The 23,080-nt window shown below is 31.7% G+C and overlaps 1 protein-coding gene across 1 annotated transcript; it reads right to left on the bottom strand.

Annotated features, from left to right (window-relative positions):
• Positions 1-265: 265 nt before the first annotated feature.
• Positions 266-811, bottom strand: LOC102661488 (uncharacterized). Its single transcript, XM_006589999.1, has one exon. The coding sequence runs from the start codon at positions 809-811 to the stop codon at positions 266-268; it is 546 nt and encodes a 181-aa protein (XP_006590062.1).
• Positions 812-23,080: the final 22,269 nt, after the last annotated feature.

Here is a 23,080-nt window from a genome sequence, read left to right as displayed (position 1 = left end):
GCTACCATTGATCTTCCAAGAAGCATAGGAATCCATTGATGAAGAAGATCCTAGGCCTACAAGCTCCAGTGGAGCTTACATCATTCAAGTTAGTTGACCAAAGGTTGAAATGAGTTTGAAAGCATTTCTCCATACATTTTAACCAGGACCAAGTATGGAATAAAGCTTCATCCATGACTTTTTCAGGGTTGAAAATCTGGTTATTGAAAACGAAGCTATTTCTATGTTTCCAAATAGTCATGGACAAGGCTTTCCATAAAACATCTCATCTCTTATTTGTGTTGCTTTTCCTATTCCAGTGAGAGAATTGCAGGAAGTGATTCTTTGGCTCTATGGGAAAAGGGCCCACTCTATTAACCCATCTCAAAGCCTCCCACCATAGAATCCTAGTTTTGGTGCAAGTGAACATAACATGGCTGGCAATTTCCTCTTCAGATTCACATAAAGGATAATTATAGGAAGGCATATCCACCCGTCTCCTTCTCAGGTTAGCCCTAGTAGGTAATCTGTTTTTGAATGATCTCCATGAGAAAGCAATTGCTCTTAGAGGAATTTTCAGATTCCAAATGATCTTTGATGCACTATCCTCAATAGCACCACTGTCAGCTTCCTTCAAGAGTTTATAAGCTGACTTTGTGGAATAAATACCACTAGGACCAGCCCTCCATGATAGAATATCCATGCTGGAATGTTGGATGTGAACATTCTCAATCTCAGCTAAGAATGCTACTACCATGTCAATTTCGTGGACAAAAAAGTTTCTCCTCCAGTTTAGCTTCCATTCCCATTTATCCTCAACAAAGTCACCCATTAAGTTGATTGTAGAATTCTACTGTCTACTCATTTGATACAGAGTAGAATATTTGTCTTGGAGAGTTAAATCATCACCCATCCACTTGTCCTTCCAAAACCTGATTTTGACTCCACAACCCATCCTCCATCTCAAATTATTGATGATGCTATTGTTGTCCTACTACTGAAATACAATCTTTAGATCTTTCCATCAATGAGAGAAATCACTATTGTTTCTACCAGAGACTATTCATTCCAACCGCCATATTTAGACAATAAAATTCTTGCCCAAAGCTGGTTCTAATTATTAGCCAACTCCCAACCCCACTTGCCAAGCAAAGCCTCATTAAATTTGATCAAGTCTTTAATCCCTAACCCCCCTTTGTTCTTAGGAAGACAAATTGTGTCCCATTTCACCCAAGGGATCTTGTTGGCCTCAAAATCACCTCCCTATAGAAAATTTCTCTGAATAGTAACTATCTTTTGCACCACTTTTTTAGGGATTCTAAAAAAAGACAGCAAGTAAATGGGTAATGCTGTTAAAACTGAATTAATGAGGGTTATTCTTCCACCCATAGAGAGATATCTTTGCTTCCATTTTGCAAGCTTGGCCTCAAACTTCCTGATAATAGGCTGCCACACAACCCAGCTTTTAGAACTCACCCCTACTGGAATTCCAAGATAAGAGAAAGGAATTTCCAGTTGGCTACAATTAAGAAATTGAGCTGCATCCCTACACCAACCATCTGATTTGCCCACACAACCGAAATGGCTTTCCAAATATTCAGATAGTATTCTTCTATGTTTCTTGGCATAGCTTTCCAATTTGGGACATGATAGGTGTATAGAATGTTGCTTCATTTCATGTAATTGTAGACCTAATAGGGCAGTTGTGTTGTCTCTGTTATGCTTTTCCTTTGCCAATATGTCTATATAGTTTTGTGGGTACATTAAGTCTTCAATAGTTTCGACTTGTTAGTCATTAGTTATTGTCTTTGTGATGTTCTGAATTCTCTGTTTGGGCTGCAATCTTTATCATGTATACATGCTTCTACTTCTATGAGAAAAAATTGTAAAGTTGACACTGAAATATTTTCTATTATAATCTCGTGAAATTTTTATATAGTGGCTTAATTGATGTAGAGAGCTACTGAAACAAAGCTTCTGACCAGATTTCCATTTGGAGGTACGTGTTCAGTCTCTTACATTGCTTCCAAGGAGGTCTGAATTAAATGTAGGCTAGTTTTAGAAGTTGGTAAATTTTATCTTTTGGCTTGTAATGTGTTTGCTATCCTAGTTACTATCCTTGTAATGTGTTTGCTATCCTAGTATTTTACATTCCTATTGATTTTGCATATAGGGCATAACAGAAAAGATTTCGATTCAAACATAATTACAAAATAGCAGATAGGATAATCTTCTAGAGCCAATATCCTGTTGCCACGTCATCATTCTCTTGGCTGGACTTCCTAGATGTGATCTTGCAGATACTGAGGTTTGTTTGCTACCCTTTTTGGCCTGTGATTGATATCTATGCTTTGTATGCTTTGCTCTGTTGATGATTTTTTTGGTGAGAATTGCAATTGTTATATGGTGAAATTGATTCGATGATTTTGTATGAAAACCAAAAACCCAGTCAAAATTGATTCTGTGACTTCTAGACACACACACACACCCTCATCACACACAAAGACACACACACACACACCCGCATGATACACACACACACACCCTCATCACACACAAAGACACATACACAAACACACTCATCACACACACACACCCTCATCACACATAAAGACACACACACACACACTCATCCCAACTTGTATACTAGCTTGTTCCTGTGAACTTAGTCAAGTAATTACCATATATAAGTAATTACCAAATATGTTAATTATATGTTTAAGACAGTTCCTAAAGCTATAAAGTGAAGATCTGGGACATTAATAAACTAATTAAAAGAAGCACTTATTATGGCAGAAGGCTGATATAGACTCTAATTCCCAACATCGATCCCTTACTATTAACAATTGGAAGCCCCACCCTTTGTTTAATTAGGATATTGAACTGAAACAGAACCTTTAATTTTCTCACAAAGAGATGGTGTACTAAACCACTGCGCAGCTAGATTTGTTAGAGCCCCACCTCAATCAAATATCATCAAAATGCACAAAGAGAGAAATGTGTTTATGAATGTCTTTTACATTGTGATGGACATTAATGACAAAAGTAAGGATACACACAATGCTCGAATAGATTTAGCAGCAATATGTAATCGGAAGGAGCTTGAGCTAGTAGATGTTGGTCATGGCAAGTTCTTTAAACCAAAGGCAGCTTATGCAATGACCAAATCCGAGAGACTCGCTGTTCTTAAATGGGTCAAAGAACTAAAGTTACCAGATGGCCATGCCTCCAATTTAGGTCGGTGAGTGGATCTTAACAAGGGAAAAATTCATGGAATTAAAAGTCATGATTGTCATGTTTTCATGCAACGGTTGCTGCCAATTTCATTTGACTCATTACAAAAACCTATTTGGAAGCCACTAGTTGAACTTAGCCAATTTTTCAAAGAACTAACTTTGACAACTTTAAATGTTGAACAAATAAGAATTATGGAAAATAACATACATGTGTTGTTGTGTAAGTTAGAACAAATATTCCCACCAAGCTTCTTTGATTCAATGGAGCATCTTCCAGTTCATTTACCTTATGAGGCAAGACTTGGTGGTCCAGTTCAATATCGTTGGATGTATCCTTTCGTGAGGTATAAAATGAGTAATCATTTATACACCATTGTATTATATACAATAGTCATTTTTAAAAAATACTTATTCATATTAATTTTAGGTTTTTACACTCCCTCAAAAATAAAGTCAAGAATAAAGCTAAAGTCGAGGGATCAATTTGTGAAGCGTACTTAGTGGAGGAGACATCTACCTTTGCCTCGTTTTACTATCCTGATCAAATTGCAACAAGAAGGACTAGGACGCCTCGAAATGTTGATGCGGATGAAGGTTCTTCATCTTCTCCTCCTATATCAGTTTTCAATTACCCAAGAAGAGCGAGTGGTAAATCCAAAACATATTTTTTGGACCAAGTTGATCTTCATGTTGCTCACTTGTACGTTCTTCAAAATAGTCCAGAGGTTGAGCCATATTTAAACTAAGATGATTTTAATACTTTTATAATTAATTAATATTTTAATGATGTTATGTTTTTTACGTCGAGTAATTTGTTTTCTCTTTTCCAATATTTATGAGAATTTTTTTAGGGAGTTGAATCCCACTACTTTGGATGCTCAACTTAACCAAGACATTTCATCCAACTTTCCTACATGGTTCAAGCAATATGTAGGTTAACACCTTATATATTATTGAAATAAAATTTCTTCCATGATGACACGGTGTTATATATGGTGTTAATTGTTAAATTTGTTAGGTTCTAAATCTAGAAAATAATATTCAAGATTCAATATTGGTTAATTTGGCATGGGGACCTAAGAGAAAAGTTGAATCATGGCCTATCTACATTATAAATGGATAAAAATTTCAAATAGTTAGCTGGAATGAAGGCATGAATTCTTTTAATTATGGTGTTCACGTATGGGGAATTGATGGCCAACTAGAATGTAATTTTTATGGAATGTTGTCTGATATTATTCAATTGGAGTATACTGGCATCCCATGGATGAAGTTAGTTCTATTCAAGTGTGATTAGTTTAATAATACTCCTTATATATAGGGACACAAGTAGATAAAAAGTATGAGATTATTGAAGTAAGACAATAAAAAAGATATACTAAAGCATATGACCCATTCATATTTGCACAACAAGCAGAACAAGTTTATTACACAACATATCCCGAGGGACATCAAGGATGGTTAACCGTAATGAAGACAAAAGCTCGCAGCAGAATCACTGACAATATAGTAAGTGAAACTGAGCAAGAGGCTCCATACCAAGATGATGAGCTTGTAGGGCTTTAAGAAGTGTTGGAACTTGACCCTGATGTCATTAATGAATCTCTTGCGAATGTTGATGGAGGTGGAGAAGAGATAGATGCAGATTTATTCAAACAACTAGACTTGGTTGAACCAGACGAGGATGAATGCATGTTAAGTGAGAAGGACATTGAGAGTGATTTTGATGATATAGATACTTCTTAGGTAATTCATACATTAAAGTTGATTGCATGTCTTATGTTCATTGTGTATATGTGTGTGTGTATTTTTACATTTGTATGACTGTGGTTTCTAATAATTATTACTTTTACTCTTGTAATGAATATGAAAGAGAAGATAAGTGACCTATTTTGGTATAGAAAACATGTTTATGTGAGTTTTCATTAACAACTTGGATTTATTTGTTTACTAAAGTGTATTGCTTGTGGTACTTCATTTTTTATTTATTTGTTCTTAAATATCATATATGTGTGTGTGTGTGTGTGTAACAAAATCAAACATGCAGATGGCAGACAGAGGTAGAGGTGGTGGTCGTAGAACATTTAATTGTGGTAGAAGACATGGTCTTAGTTTGGGAGCTCCAATTACCACCAACCCTTCCACCTCATCCATTCACATATCAACCTTAGAGTTAATGATTCATGTCGTTGCACCGACTCCAAACACACTTCCTACAGCTCAAGACCAACCAAATACTACCTTTGTAAGGGAGTCAATTCCCATTACCCCTATTACAGATGCTTCACCTTCAGCACCAAATGATTCTCTTACACCTGAGTACCCACCAGATCCAAATTGTGAACATATTGTTGATCAGAGGCCTTTCATTCGTGCATATAAAGAAGAGTAAGTGCATTTTATTTAACTATTATTTTTTCTTAAAATGTTTTTTAAATGTGGTATTGACAATGTCTTTGTACATATGTTTCAACTAACATATGGGTGTTCTAATATCATATCAAATATCATTAAGGCAAAATTTGATGAACTAATTGCAAGTTGGTTGAAGGTGTCAGTTGACCTTCACGATAGGTGGTTTGGAGAGTTTAAGGTAACTTGAATTGTAGTTTAATTTAAAATGTATTGTTTCTTGTATCATTTCTAATTTAGTTCTTGTGTCCTATTTTATTCAGAAAGAGTATAGGTGGCATCCACAAGAAGAGTGAGCCATTAGAGCTATTTTTGAGACAAAAGGTTCACGCAGTTTGAAAAGTGCAATGAACAAGATCAGAAATGGTCAAGATAAAGGAAAGTGGATAACGACCAATGTTCGAGCAGACTTGGATGAACATTGGGGTTCTACAAATTTCCTAAACAAGTGATCCACCGCCAAGGCTGTGCTGGTTCCATATCTACTGCAGCTCACTTTGAAAAGCTAGTAATTTCACTTTATGTGTGTGTGTGTGTACCTCATTGATTTTCCATTCAATGTATATAATTAAATGTTTTACAGTTTTAACTTTTTAAATTTATGTAGTCAAAGGATTTTCAAAGACCACCAACTGCTTGGGAGGTGATGGAGAAGACTAAGAAATTGAAGTCGGGAAAATGGGTCAATGACAAGTCCCATGAATTTGCTGTAAGTTGTTTTTTCTAATCCTATCACTTTATTTGATATATAGAGGCTGATATTCTAAATGAACTCTTACCTTTGGTTAATATCTCTTGAACCTATTTACACATCTTCATTTGCTTTTCTTTAGCTAGTGTTAAATGTTTGTAATTGGCTAGTATAAACTTTGAAGCCTATTATAGTATATTAAAGTTAATTTTTTCCTGTATTAGTGGTGATTTTCTTGAATATTAATCCTTATATGTCTACACATTTAACAATTTTTCTTCATACCTCACTTTATATTGAAGGAGAAATATCAACATCGTCGAAATGAAATCTTACAACATTCGACAGAGGAAGGCACATCTACACAGGATTCCCCTAACACTGCTACTTCTATTAATGACAATGAAATATATTTGAATGTTGTTGGAGGTCCAAATTACAAGGGGAACGTGTACAGGCTAGGTACTTTAAGCAAAAGGTTTAGTTGCTCAAAATTAGCTCTATCTACTTCTATTGCTCCTGTGGAAGACCAAATAGAGGAAATGCATGAGACAATTAATAAATTGAATGTTGAGCTTTTGGCAAAGGCAAATAAGGAGAAGACACTTGAAAAAAAGATGTTGCGGCTGATGGAAAATCATGACCACCAAAGTCAGGAGATGCAACAATAGATGCAAGAACAAAATGAGCAAATTCGTCAACAAAATGAGCAAATGCAGTGCATATTACAACACTTGCATATTCAATCTATCATGCCAACTCCTAATCTATCACCTACCATAGCAGATGGAACTGAGCACCATGTTAATGATGCTCAGGTTGATCATCCTCATGACATGGGAAATGATCGTTGACTCTTGATTATTGTTTATTTTAGTTTGATTATGCCACATTAGTTATGAATTTGAACTTTATTAAACTTTTACATTGCATTTGATTAAACTTTGAAAACTTTGAATTTGCACTTTATCTATCTCTAAAATAGAACTTTGTTATTAGATATATGTACTCATTATGAATGTCCACTTTAATTTATAAGTTTGATTATACAATTTAATTAAAATTTATGTTTACAATCAATAATTATAAAGCAAGTCAAAATGTAACAATGGAAAAACAAAACATACATCATATTTTTATTTAGCGACCAAATTCTCGACCAAAATGCATTTTTAATTTATTTAAAAATTTAAAAATTTAAAAATTTAAAATAAAATAGCGACTGAATTAACAACCAAATGCATTTGTATTTTGAAATTAATTGTTTATTAGCGATTGAAATATATTTTATTTTAAACTTAGCCACCGAATTAGAGGACCGAAGTTTATTTTTAATATTTTATTTTAAAATTAATTATCCAATAGCAACCAAAATAGCTACAGAACACGCCTTAATTTATTTTGCAGTTAAAATTAATTATTCTATAGCGACTAAAATAGCGATCGAATATTATTGGCTTTTATTTTATATTTAAAATTTAATTATTTATTAGCGACTGAATTAGTAACCTACTGTTTCAGTTGGAGAGTTGGTCCGAATGAAATAGCAACCAAATACTCAGTGACCGGTTTATCATTTTTGTGTGTGACTATTTCGGTTGCTAAATAGCGACCGAAGATAACTTCGGTTACAAAGCATTTAGCGACTAGGGTTTTTGTGACGTTATTGTGTTGGTCGCTATTTCGGTGACTAACACTTTTAGCAACCGAATTTGACGATTTAGCGACCAAATTCAGTCGTTGAATCTTGATTTTTTAGTAGTGGATTTTCTTAAAAACTTATGTCATGTATTGTATGTTAACATCAGTTTTTTGAAAATCGATGTTGAAAGTCGAAAACAACCAATGATAAAAACATATTTCTAGTAGTGCTAACACTCATTTATTTAATTTAATCGTCAACTAAATACTTTTTTTTGTAAGGATCAACTAAATACTATAACACATTTATGAAAATTCAAAACTTTTTATTAAAGGATAAAAAATATATGTTTTTAGTCCATGTACTTTTGCTGAATCTTATTTTTAGTCCCAAAACTTTCATATCGTACAATTAATTTGTCGAACTTCATAAAAAAAACTACTTTTTGTGACGCCCTCTATCCTAATATACATATTTATATAATAAAATACATGAAAATATGAAATTATGTGACACCCTCTATCCCTCACATATATACTAACAAAGGAATAAAAATTAAAATATTAATTAAAAGTATTTTTAAAACATTTTTAAATACAAGTCTTTCAAAAAGGTAAAAGGCTCGCATTCACTTTCTTCTACATCATATTCAAACTTGTTCAAATAATTAATAAATCATTTCGGCTCAAACAAGGTCATCGAAGACTTCATACAATTAATATAAAACTCTATACCCCAATGTCATATCCTATCAGAGCGTTGTGTCCCGATGTCCTTCAACACAATGTTCCTTAAAGCAATTCACCTAGTCATCTGCTCCCCCGAACACAAAGTTCAAGATCATCACAGGTTCCAAACACAAACAACACACAGGGAGTGAGTTATCACATTCCTAACTAATAGAGAAAATAAGACACCATATAGGTATAAATATTATATAACAAAATACAATTTACTTGAGCATAACTCACGTTATTTCACCACACGTCTCATTCATTTTCACAACATTCGCATACTCAATAGTCAAAACGCAATATCATCAAATCAATCAATATAGAATAATACATAAGCGTTATGCAATAGATAGACTAAGACTCAATCCTATATGCAATGTGGTACCATGTCAGTGAAAAACCTCGTCGGGCGCCTAGGAGTACATGACAAGACAAACCACACACTAACAAGTCAAGTCACTCTCACTAGGTAATATCATAGGAAGATCAGTCAGGGTCACAGTGTTTTGCGAGAATGCTCCAATCATGTGGGATCGGCACAGGCTTAAAGGAGCACTCAAACCGGGTGACCCCCAAGGCCTACACTCCGAAGAGTCCATCAGAGTCTCTCTCTCCTGATTCAGGTCTAACCAAAAAATATTTTAGCTCATAGACTCTATCTATGAACTGTACAAAACACACGACTCCTCAATTGTTCTCAAATATTTTTAACTCATTACCCTTTAAGGGTCTTAACATTAACTCGTCGCCCTTAAAGGAACTTAGCATTAACTCGACGCCCTTAAAGGGTCTTATAGTCGTGTGATTGTACAATCCACAATTTACAACTCAATGTACACAACATCTCAATCACGTGCATACTCAGTTTATCACATACACTCGATCTCAATTACAATGGTATAATCTCAAAATAGCATGTTATTACACCTCATGAATCATATTCACTTTACCTATGAACTATGCAATACATACAACTACTCAATTATTTTCAAAATCATTTTAACTCGTCGCGCTTGTGATTAAACTCGTCGGGTTCCCACAATGGATCCCATCACAATACTCGTCACGCAAAACTCGTCACCCTTAAAGGGTGTTACAGTTGTGTGATTGCACAATTCATAGCTCACAACACAATACACATCTCAATATACATGTATTCCATCATTCATCACATGTTCAATTCACCACATACTCACAATTTGAATCATCATTTCATATCCTCAATATAACAATTTATACAAAAGACTATCACAATTTATATCAAAATCATAGGTCAAAATATACAAATATCAAGAGCACAATTTATCAAGCAATTCTCATCAAAACATCAATATTTTATTTATAATCATAAAGGAAAAATTGTAATTTAATAAACATCCCAAAATAAAACCCCAATTTAATCCTCTAAGGATCCTTACACATGTTTTCACTAACCCCCAATTGTGAATAACTCACCCCTTACCTCTAAATGGACTCACGTGTCTTCTGACAGCGATAGTGGCATCTCTAGCGGTTCCCTGAGATTCCTCCAATTTTTCCTCCGACTGCTCCGATAGAGTTCCCAAACGTCAGAGAGACGGAAAAGGGATTGAAGCTTCCATATGTATTGTTTTCATGCGATTCCTTTTTATCTCTCCGCAAATATTATCTGCAAATCACAACGGTGAAAGTATGCAGAATTAAATTTCAAACCAACTATCAAAATGTCATGAAAATCCAACGGTTAACAAAACCGGGATCGTAGTTTTATTGAGACCGTTTTGGGTTTCTGCGGGAAAAGAGAAAACTATGGTGTGAAGGGTATTTCTCTTATCTCCGACATATTTTTGGAATTCCCAACGGTAAGAATTCTCGGAATTTGGTTGAGAACATGATGCTCAAATTTTATGATGATCCAACGATGAATGAGTCCGAGATCGTCATTTTTCTGAGACAGGTTTGGTGTGCTGCGGGAAAAAAAAGGATTTTGGGGAAGAGGAGAGGGAAAACGAAATTGAAAGGATGAACAGTTGTAAAAGCTACCGTCTGACCTAACATATCGCTATTTATACCTAGGATACTCATAACCTATTATTTTATTTATTTTTATTATTTTATAAAAACAAACTCTATTTTATTTGTTATCAAATACATAAATAAAATACCTTTTTATTTTCTCTCAAACTATTATTTGAATACACTTATTTCTCTTTATTTATTTAATTACAAAAACCTTATCATAAAACTGTATTTATTTACAAATAACAACTCCTTTCAAATTAGTCTATGAAAAATGGGATGTTACAAATTACATAAAATAATTTGATTGAATAAACATAAAGAAGTTCATGTGAGTAAAAGGTTCACATTCGTGTTAATCACAGAATTAAAAACTTATCAATTACGGGTATGAAAACATTTCTGACTTAAAACAAGGTCGTCCAAAACTTCAAAGAATGAACTAAAGACTCAGTACATGAAGCAAAAATGATAAAAATTACATGTTCAGAACTTTATGCAATTAATACAGAATCCTATGCCCCAATATCAAATCCCATCAGAGCATTGTGTCTCAGCGTTCTCTAGCACGAGGTTCTTGAAAGTCATCCACCTAACCATCTGCTTTCACGAACACAAGGTTCGAGATCATCATAAAATCCAAACACAAACAACACATAGGAAGTGAGTTATCACATTCCTAAACAAGTAGAGATAAACAAAAGAACATATATATAATATTAGTATAACAAGCTCAACTTAGCATAATTCACATCATTTTACCACTAATTTTGTAACATCACTTGTCCAAGAATTTAATTATAAAATCATTCCATACTTTCACATTAATCACATGTTCAAAACAACACATCTCAAGTATAACACAACCTGTCACACTCACACAATTCATTACCTACCATCACGTAATAAGTCAAATTGGGTGTATTTACCCCCAAGGTCTAGACTCTGAAGAGTTTTCCAGGCCTTTTCCTCCTGATTCAGGCTAACCCAAAAAACATTTTAATACATAGACTCTATCTATGAATAATACAAAACACACGACTCCTCAATTGTTCTTAAAATAATTTTAACTCGTCACGCCTCAAAGTGATTCAACTCGTTGGGTTCCCACAGTAGATCTCATCACAATACTCGTCAGGCATTAACTCATTGCCCTTAAAGGGTCTTACAATTATGTGATTGTATGGTTCATAGCTCACAACTCAACACACACAACATCTCAATACACGTGTGATCTAACAATTTAACACATACTAAACTTGTCACTTACACTCAGTTTGTCACACTTTCATAATTTCAAGACATCACGTTATCACACCTCATGGATCATATACATATCACACAATATTAATATTAATATATTATGTTCATATGACTAATCATCTCACTAAAACAAGCATTTAAAATTAAATATGTGCCACTGGAGTTTGAACTATGTAATACACATAACTACTCAATTGTTTTCAAAATGATTTTAACTCGTTGTGTCTTCAAGTGATTCAACTCGTCAGGCTCTCATAGTGGATTTTATCACAATACTCATCGTGCATTAACTCATCGCCCTTAAAGGGCTTGACAGTTGTGTGATTGTATAGTTCAAAGCTGACAACTCAATGTATACAAAATCTCAATACACATGTATCTTAAAATTCAACACATAGTCAATTTATCACATACACCTAATCTCAATCACAATGTTAAAATATTGTGTTATCACACATTATGAATCATATAAACATCACACATTATAATCACAGATAAATTTTTAAAGCATGAACAAGGGAATAGAACACTTAAATTGTGCATCGAGACATCAATTGGTCTGTCAAACACAGTCAATTTGTGATTAAAAGCATAGGAACAAAATGAAATCTCATAAAACAGTCCAAAATAACCCAAAATTAATGCTCTAGGGATCACTTCACATGTTTATTCTAATCCCCAAGCGTGAGTGACTCATCCCTTACCTCTAAGCGAACTCACATGTGTAGTCTGATAGTGATAGCGACGTCTCTAGTGGTTCCCTAAAATTTTTTAAGCTTTTCCTCTGGTTGTTCTGCCTAGGTTTCCAAGCATTAGAGAGAAGGAGAAGGGATTGGAGCCACAATTTCATTGTCTCCATGTGAGGGGTATATCTCTCTCTACAGATAATATTTTGCCACTCCCAACGGTGAGAATTTGAGAGAATGAGTTCCATAGGGGGTGACCAAATTTTAGAATGATCCAACGGTTAACGAGCCCAAGATCATAGTTTTTCTGAGATAGGTTTGAGTGTATGCGGGAAGAAGAGAGAACGAATTTGGGAGGATGAAAGAGCATAGAGATATATCGTAATTATAAAAATTGACCTAGTATATCTCTATTTATAGCTAGGGTACTCTAAGTCTATTATTTATTCTATTTTTCTTTATTTTACTATTTTATAAAAGGAACTTTATTTTACTCTTTCATTAAATAAATAACCAATTAAAACATCATTTTATTTTCTAAAACATCATTTTATTCTATTTATTTTCTAATACTATGAAACCCTTATTTTAATTTACAAAACCCCTTTCCTCTTAGTTATTTAATTTCTAATTCTCTATTAATTTTTAAATAAAACTCTTTTTATTTATTTTACGAAAAATAGGGTATTACAACTCCACCCCCCTTAAAGGAAGTTTTGTCCCTGAAACTTTTCTGAAAGAACAAGAAGAAATAGATTACATATCTGGTTCTCGATATCAGGCTGTGTACCCACCAGAAGTCCTCTTTGATCACCCGACTCCTTTGCACTTGGAGAATAAGCCAAACGATTCTCTCTTCATCAAAAATAGTATTTCATGAATAAAGTTTTCTCACGAGAGTGACATCTCTACGATAATAAAATGTGAATGACATACTATTTAGAGTTGGATAATATCATAGGACACACTGATTAGAATCTGAAACGAACAAATAGACACAATGAAACACGATTAACCACATGGCCGACTCTTTTTCGAACATGGGACGATTCAAGAAAAGAGTATAAGTTTTGAGACTTCAACGCTCTACCAATCCTAGTCCACATGTGACTCTCGAGAATACATGATTTACCTATCTTCGGATCTAGGTCTCTTCCCTCAACACTAGCTTCCTCACTTTGGTATACTTGACTCATAACTCTCACTTAGGTTCAAGGGATTCTAACGGTTTCACTCTAAGGTTTCTTACCTGATACTAATTGGATAAGCAAAGCAGACAACTTTTCACTTCCCTAGACTTGTTCAAGCTTAAAGGTAATCTTGACACACCTATACTCACACCTCTATATAACTTCGCACTTAAGGTTGGGGGTTTGACTATTGTTTCCTACTCAAGCTTCAACTACTAAGCTAGCTCTAACGACTGAAACTAAAGTTACAACAAGATTCGTAAGAATTCTACCCATCTCTTCTAAGGTTCTCCGATGTATTAGACTAACAGTAATGCCTCCAAAACATGAAGGCAAACACCATGGCTACCAACTCTAGATCATGCATAGGATAAATCCTTTCATGAGTCTTGAGTTGTCAAGAAAACATAGGCGGCTTCTTGGCCTCTTGCAAAAGCATTCCTCTAAACTGAAAGGTTACTCTAGACACTTCACTACCCTAACAAGGACCTACTCGTCTAAGAAAACATCCCTTTATTTTCTAAAACATAATTTTACTCTATATATTTTCTATTACTATGAAACCTTTATTTTAATGAACAAAAATCATTTCCTCTCATTTATATTTAATTTCTAAAAACTTTATCAATTTTTAAATATAACTATTTTTATTTATTTTACGAAAAACGAGATGTTATACTTTTAGTGCTTGAGCCTACATACTCTCCAATTTCTACATGTTTTTTTAACTTTAGGTTGCGAGGAGGAATTTAAAAACACATTTTTTTATAAAGTTCACAAATTAAATTGCACAATAAGAAAGTTTGGGAAACTAAAAACAAGATTTAACAAAAGAATAGAGACTAAAAATATATTTTATCCCTTATTAAATTATCTTTTAAATCATTAATGATATTAGGTTTAATTAATTCCTACGCACATATATGTCTTTTTTTTCTAAATTCATAAAATATATAATCTTATTCATTATAAATTCTTTTATTTATTTGACCTTAGTTGAAATATAATTTCATTATTAATAGCAAATAACATTATTAAAATATTAACTACAATAACAAGCAATGCAAAATACAATTTTTCTCGAAATTTTAAATAAATACGAGTTCATTCAGATTTTATTTATTAAAATATAATTTAAAAACACTTACAAAATCAACAATACTACTTGCAATGAATAAAATTTTATTAGTTTGATGATAAACATATAGGTAAAAAACTTAGGAGTTGGCACGAGACTTTGAGCCACATCGAAATTCTCCAACGAGTGCATCTAGGGTCACTCCATTTAAATATGACACAATGTCGTATTGCCAATCAAAATTAATCTCCAATCAATTCGAATTCAGAAATAAAACGAATTACCAATACAATACTATTGGAATATGATGTATGACAAATTAAATTTGCTTGATGAAAAACGTTTTACAAATTGAGTTTGTTTGATGGAGAACGCTTGATAGAATTGGAGAATATAATTTGACAAAAAGAAAAAGCATTACAATCATACAATAAGAAAGTTAAAGCCAAAAGTATCTGAGTTGGAGATTTAGTTTGAATAGTTATATTTACTCTGAATAAAAAATCTAAAATTATGGAAACTGATCATTGAATTAGGTTGGTCCTTATATATATATATATATATATATGATCGGAAAAGTTTTTTCTAATAAAGCTTATGTATTAGAATGATTAATAAAGAAAATTATATTGGTTCGATAAACTAGAAATACTTCAAGACATTCATAGGCCAATATTAACTGAAATCAAAATAACCAGAGTAAACAAAAAATTGTCTAAATAGAACAAGTTGAGTTAGAACTACAGACATCTAAATTCATTTAAGTAAGTGACATGAGTAGCAAGTTCAGAATCTGTTGAATATAAAAAACTTTTAAGTATTTTGTAAAATTAAAGATAAGGATCAAATTGAAAATAATGGAGGTTATATATATATGCGTATTACGTACCTATTTTGATTTCGTGAAGGTGGTCAAGATTGGAAGTAACTTCTAGGGTTATTTCCTTAGTCCCTGCAGCCTCCTGCAAAGAAAATGTTTAAATGTTGAGAATATATGGAATAAAAAAAGTGAAAGTTCAAAAAAAGAAAGAACAATTTAAGTACTTATAGAATGTTTGATTTTGATAATTATTTACACCAAACTTAGAGAGAGTAAGGCCACTCTTTATAAGTTGATCTTGGAAGCTATTTAGAATGTTGCAGTAATATTAATGTTTGAAGAAAAATATCAAAGAACAATTTATGTACTTATAGAACCTTTTGACATACCTTTCTTCTTGATTTCACGCAGGGATCAGATTTGAATGAAGTACTTTGTCGAATACCATACTCAGAATCTTCATCCAACGAATCTTTAGAAGCCTCTTTCACTTCTTTAAAAACTTCTTCGAGAACCTGTAATAATAAAACGCACGTAAACAATAGAATATTAAGGTTTGTGTCAAATAAGAGAGAAATAAAACTGATTTGTATTGTAATGCTTGTCTAGACCTCTTTCTTTTCACTAATGTTGGATGTTTGAAAGAGTAAAAACAAATAAAAGATAATATTTATAAAAGGTTGGTTAAGATTTATAAAATAAAATTTAATGAAATATAAGATTTAAATATGTTTTTAGTTCTTTAAATTTAAAATATTTTTTTTATCCTTCAATTAAAAATCTGTTCTTTGAGTCTGAGGGACCAAAATTATCATTTCTTGAATTTGAGTGATTAAAAAGAACATATTTCTATCATGGAGACCAAAACTAAAAGTGCCTAAATTTGAGAAACTAAAACACAAATTTAAGTCAAAAATATATTTTAAAACTAAAATTACCTTTTCACTAGCAGTTGTGGAGGATGCTTTCCTTTTACTAGAAGTTGTTTTTCTAGAAGCTTCTTGACTCTCGTCACCATCATTATCCGAATTCTCAGCTTCAGCTTGATCAGAGATTTTAACAGGGATAGCTACAAATTGACAAGAGTTTATAAGAAATATTGAGGTAGAGGATAGAATATTCAAGAAAACAGTACTATGAAAACATATTATCGGGTGCTACCATCTCAACGTTCAACCATTTCGTTGGAACAATCTTGCGTGGATAGGTTAGGTAACCACCATGATAAGAGACTCAATAGCCATTGTTCACAACTTGAATCATTTACACTCAAATTCTATAAACATCATTCGTGCATCTCACATACTTATGGCCATAGCTTCCAAGATTTCATTATATGTATTCACCCAACTATGTAAGGCAATTTTCTTTTTATTATAAAATTTCACAGTTAACACTGGAAATTGTGTTTCTTTATTCTCATCACCAAAAGAAAAGTCCTTTAATTTCCTGCATCATTATCATTCATAACCTTATATTGTCATTTATGAATTTTTCTGTGTCTCCACAAATGTGAAGTTTGATTACTTCGGTAGTTACCTTTTGACCTCCTCTTCCTCTCAGAATCTACAGCTATTGACCTGGCTTTCTGTTTCCTATACAATGCTTCAGTTTGACATGGGAGAATCTGGGAACTAGAAGCTTGGATCATCTTTTAAAAAAAAAAGATAAGCCTTTGAATTATTAATATTGGAGACAAAAAATAACAGTATGCAATGATAAAAGAAAGAAAAAACTTTCTTGATTTAAATTGATAGTGCATTCATACCATATATAACAAAAGTACTGTATCCACTTTATGAAAGAATTTAATTCCTTTGAACATTGAATCTCTCATGCAACTGGTGTCAAACTAAGGCACAATTATAAATATATGGAGAAGATCTGGTCTTTGATTATTTTTATTTTTTTTATGAATTATACGCCATGACTTTCTGCTCATTTCATAAATTAAGTTGCTTATTAAATCTAACAACTCAGGCAAAATTAGATTCCTTTCCCTGTATAAACTTAAAACATGATACGACTCATTTTTATCAATAGTCCTAATCCTAAATAACATGTTGGGCTGATAGAGACTCAAGTTGCATAAATACTTCATTATAGAATTTAGGTTAGACTAAATTATAATTTTGCTTTCTTTAGTTTTTTAAATCTAAGATTTTGATCCTGATTTTAAATTATATTTGGTCCTTCCAGTTTTATAAATTAGCAATTTTGGTCCTCCTAGTATATTATAAAAAAATATTATGATTAATAAAGTTGTTAAGTTAATGATAAATTAATTAAAAACCATTAACTATGAAAAAAATTAATAAAAAGTTATTATCCCTAATCTCCCAAAACACTATGTTCCTCCCCCACAGGCAACTGGAGCAGCAACACATTAAGATTAATAATCTTTAATTAAATTTTTAATGATTAATTGTTTTTATTTAATTTATAATTGACTTAATAACTTTACTAATCACAATTATTTGTTAATAATATATCAAGGAGACCAAAATCATAGATTTAAAAAACTAGAAGGATCCAAATAATAATTTAACGTAAAATTTAACAACTGAATCTTTGTACTAAATGAACATGAAAGAATATGTACCAAAATTTTCTCATTGTATAAGCGGAAACTAGTAAGCTCCCAATGCATTTCACAGGTATTTTCAGTTAATTAATTTAAATTTAAAAAGAATAAATATATATCATCATTATTAAATAATGATGAAACCACATGTCTTTGCAAGGAATCAAATATAATTTACTTATGTTTCGATTGTTCAGGAAGGAGATCTTATTTCATTATATAATAATAAATTAAAGAGATGAGATATTTGAAAATGTTATACATGAATGAATGAAAAAGATAATACTTTTGAAATGAAGTAATAAATTGTGTTACTTAACTATTAATTTGGTTGTGTTAATCTAAATTTATCAATTTCAAATTATGATATGTTGAAAGATTTTGTATTAACAACAAAATGGGAATGATTACATTTTAGTAAAAATATTTGAGAGAGAAAATCTAATTTTAAAAAATCTGTTCAATTTGATATCATGTGTTAAAACTTAAAAATTGAATTTAAATATAAATTGGAATTAGCTAAATTAAAGAAAGGTATTTTAGGGAAATTGAAACTTAGATATAAAGAACAAATTATATACTAAATGTAGAAAAAGTCATGTATCTCAATAAAAGAACAGCTCCTAAAAATTCTAGTTCAAGAGAGAGCACTCAAATTTATAACATAAGAATGGATTGTTAGTAAAAAACGAATGCAGTTTGATAATCAAGGCATTAGCATAAGTTGTATTGCAATGAAACATGAACAACCAATGGAATTATTTTTAATAAATATCCATATTTAAAAAATGTTTAAGCAAAGTCTCACCTCTTTATTGTGAGTCTTCTCATTCTCATGCAATGTCAATTCCTCCTAAATCAAAAACACCATGTTCATTAGTTTTTATGCACATAAATACATTTTTAAATTCACGATGCAATATATTCGTCTTACTTTTTTCTCATACTTGTCCATGTCAGGATACAAAAGAGAAATTAGAGTATCAAAGTTTTGGTCATGTCTCAATGACCGTCGACTAGCAACATGTGTGCGACAAACGGGGCATTCATTGTTACTGCAGTAAAACCAATCCAAATTTGATAGAACCATTGATAATAAATCAAGACTATCTCCCAATTATAAATTTGTGAGATAATAACATAGGTAGTAGTTTGAGAACCAACCCAAGGCGCATTGATTTCTCAATGCATTCTTTGCAAAATCGGTGCATGCACTCCATAACGGCTCGAGTTTTACGAATTATGCCTGCACATAATAAAATTAACCATTATTTACTATATGATTTGATAACTTGTAAAGAAAAAATAGCTTATGATGTTACATTTCACATATGATTGTATTGTCATAAAAAGTTCATCCACTCAGGTACAATATTAGAAATCTATCTAAATGTTCTAAATGGTTAAATCTGGTAAAAAAAAAAATAATCCAGTGGTCCAATGTCATAAAAATAGTTTCTATGAGAATTTAAACTAACCAAATTAATGTATCCATTCGAAACAAAAAAAATTTAAGAGTTTCAATTGAGTTTGCAACAAAATACTTTTTTTCTTATTAAGATAATAATAGACAATAGTTATGGATGACAAATATCTCAACTGATATATATTAGGTCATCTCAAAACACATTAACATGTAAAAGTTAATGAACTTAAATGTTCATTAAAACTTGTTATCTAATTGAGTATTAGTATTTTTAATGAGTAGATTCATTTTCAAAAGGAAAAAGAATGGACTGTGGTTCCTTTTCCAAGAGCCTTTCAATTAAAAATATGCCTTAAAATATGTCAACCAATAATTAGATAATTTTTTAAAACTTGAAATTAAAAAAATGGTGTTGATCTATATACCGCCAGAAAAAGATGGCTCTACAAAAAAAATCGAAAATGTCTTAAAAATAAATAATTATATATTTTTTCAGAGATAAAATTCCAAAAAAGAAAAACAGTTTTGGTGTTATTGTATATGCTACAAAAAGTAGCTTCTGCAAAAGAAAATTATATTGCATGTATATCCTATGATAAATATGAAAAAGACACCCATCTCTTTCCAATGCTAAACCTCCAAATCAAGAATACACACCCAGATCATTCTTGTTTTGTCTTCTACATCAAATTCTATACAATCAATTTGTGTCAAGAATCAAGCTTTAGAAATCTCATCAAAATAGTTTGTCCTCTCCTTCAAGTGACTTAGTCAATTTTCTTCATTTCCTTTTATTCTATCTATTTTAATTAACCCCTTTTGTGCACACGCATTTTCTACTTCTTGAACCCAATGATAGAAGCGAGGGAGTTCAAGACTAAAATTTCACTGGCAAATAGAAACTATAGGCTATGGAAAATCTGGAGTAAAAAATATCTGATTTTTTTTTTTATTTTATGTTTAGCTGTCTTGTTTTTCTTTCATGTTCGAGATGTCATTGGAGTCATGAATTAATTCAAGGATAGCACACTATTTAAAAATACATCGTGTTGAGATTTTTTTACATGTTATTATACATGCACCATGCATGTAAAAAAAAAAAACATCAAGAGAATAAAACACCCATACATGTGAAAGCTTCTTATAAATTAAAAAAAATAGTTTTACAGTTCACATTAAACCATAGAAAAAATGGTATTTTTTTTAATCTAAATCTTACATTAGACTAATGCCAACATGGAGCTTGTCCAACATTTTATTAGTTTGAAATTATGTTGGCTAACAATTGTTTAGATTTAAATGGGTTATCATAGAACTTTAATAGATTATCATAGCTCACAAGTTTGTTATTTTTTCATTTTCTAGAATCAAAGACCTTTTTATTTCTGTAAAAGAATTCAAGAAAATGCAACCCCCCCCCCCCCCCCCCCCCCAATGTAAAATACTTTCACCTGGAAATTATGTTATTAACCAAAGTATTTTCTATAAGCATAGTTGGATCCCTCCCTCCCCAATCTTTATTATTTTTTTATTTGAATAAAATGTTTAGTAAAATCTGAGGACACTTTGAAATTATTGTGCATCACAAGGGAGTGGGAAGATACAAGACACGTCATAAGGAGCTTATCAATGCAGAATTTCAAATTATTTTTCGATTGGTAGAACTTTAACCACTATATAATAAGTAACAAGCATTGTAAACAAATTGTTGTTTTATCTTGCTAAAACAAAACTTTCACCGGAGCTATCAAATTCATACTTACATGCGTATAACATGTTGCTGGAACAACAATGAATTTTTAGTGAAGGATATAATCAAGAAAATGAGCATTAGTTAAGAAATACATACCTAGGCATATAGGACACTGCAATTCTGTCAAATTTGACAAATCTATAGTAATGTGTCTGTAAATAAACACCAATATGGTGATATTAGCAAACATTAAAATCTAATATTTTATGGAGATTATCAATGCCAAATGTCAAATTCTCAAGTCCTTGTCTTACCTAGGTCAATGTATTATGAGAAGACATTGGTAATCCTTAGAGAAGATACAATTCATCTTAATATTTTATTGATTTAATAAAATTGTTCATGCAAATATTAATGCAAAAATGTAAAAGATGTTGAAAAAAATATTTTAAAAATTACTTTCAGACACGTACGTAGCTAAACTATGATAAATACATTTTTAAATAAATATGAAAGATAAGAACTATTTCACATTAAAGTTCAAGGTTGTCCCCCACCTCTACACACATATGTATAGACATGTGTGTGTTATGCATGCCTACAAGTGTTTCACATTCTTAGCATATCAAAACAACTTACCCATAAAAATATCACTATATTCTAATGTGAAAAACTAGGAAAACCAAAAAAAGAATCCAATATCAAAATTGATATAATTTATAGCCAATATAAAATGTTTCCTAGAAAATAAGTTGATGTTAGTGAAAAATAACATTCATAGGTTATACATGAATTTAGTAAAAGTAAAGCATATTATCTTAATTATTTTTCTTTTCTTTTTCCACTTCTAGCACCATAATGTAACCACATTTTACATCACAACCATCCATTTTTCTCTAACGCTCTCATTTCTCATGTGAATATTGGTGAAATGACAACATGTGAATGGTTAAAACTGTTTTAATCTCAACCATCCATTTTTCTCTAACGCTCTCATTTCTCACCCAATACTCCTAAAAAGTATATTGCAATCAAATATAATCCTTCTGTAACAACCACAACCAAGTTTTGTTCTCAAATAAATAGGCAAATGAAACCAGAATCTATTCAGCAACATGCATATAAAACACATGCATGATTTATAAATATGCAAAAACCAAAACACTTAACACCACCAAAACGTAACATAGGAAACCACATAGACACAAATTAATCACACCATGGCAGAATCAAAATTAACATGAATATCCAACCAGCAGCCAAACCAATCAAAAAACAAAAAATGGAAAATCAAAAAGTAGATGACTAAGGAAAGCATCAAAGAGCGTGTCCATCACTTATAAATAGGTGAAAACCACAATGACACTCTTAATGGCCACCAAAATACAACGCATGAATTGAACAACATGAATGTAGAATCAATGTCAACATGGAAATTCAAGTAGCAACGAAACCGATTAAAAAGAAAAAATTACACATTCCAAAGTAAATGAATAAAGAAAATTCAGAACGGTCCATAACCAAAAAAGCATGAGACAACACATGCATCGCTTATAAATATGCAAAAACTACCACACTCCCGAATACCACCAAAACACAACACAAGAAATTATACCATAGACCCAAAACAAATCACACCAAGCATAAT

The sequence above is a fragment of the Glycine max genome, chromosome 10 (genome assembly GCF_000004515.6).
Source record: "Glycine max cultivar Williams 82 chromosome 10, Glycine_max_v4.0, whole genome shotgun sequence".
In the NCBI taxonomy this organism is placed as follows: Eukaryota; Viridiplantae; Streptophyta; class Magnoliopsida; order Fabales; family Fabaceae; genus Glycine; species Glycine max.
The sequence above is the reverse complement of the archived record's forward strand: the minus strand, read 5'-3'. Positions and strand labels throughout refer to the sequence as shown.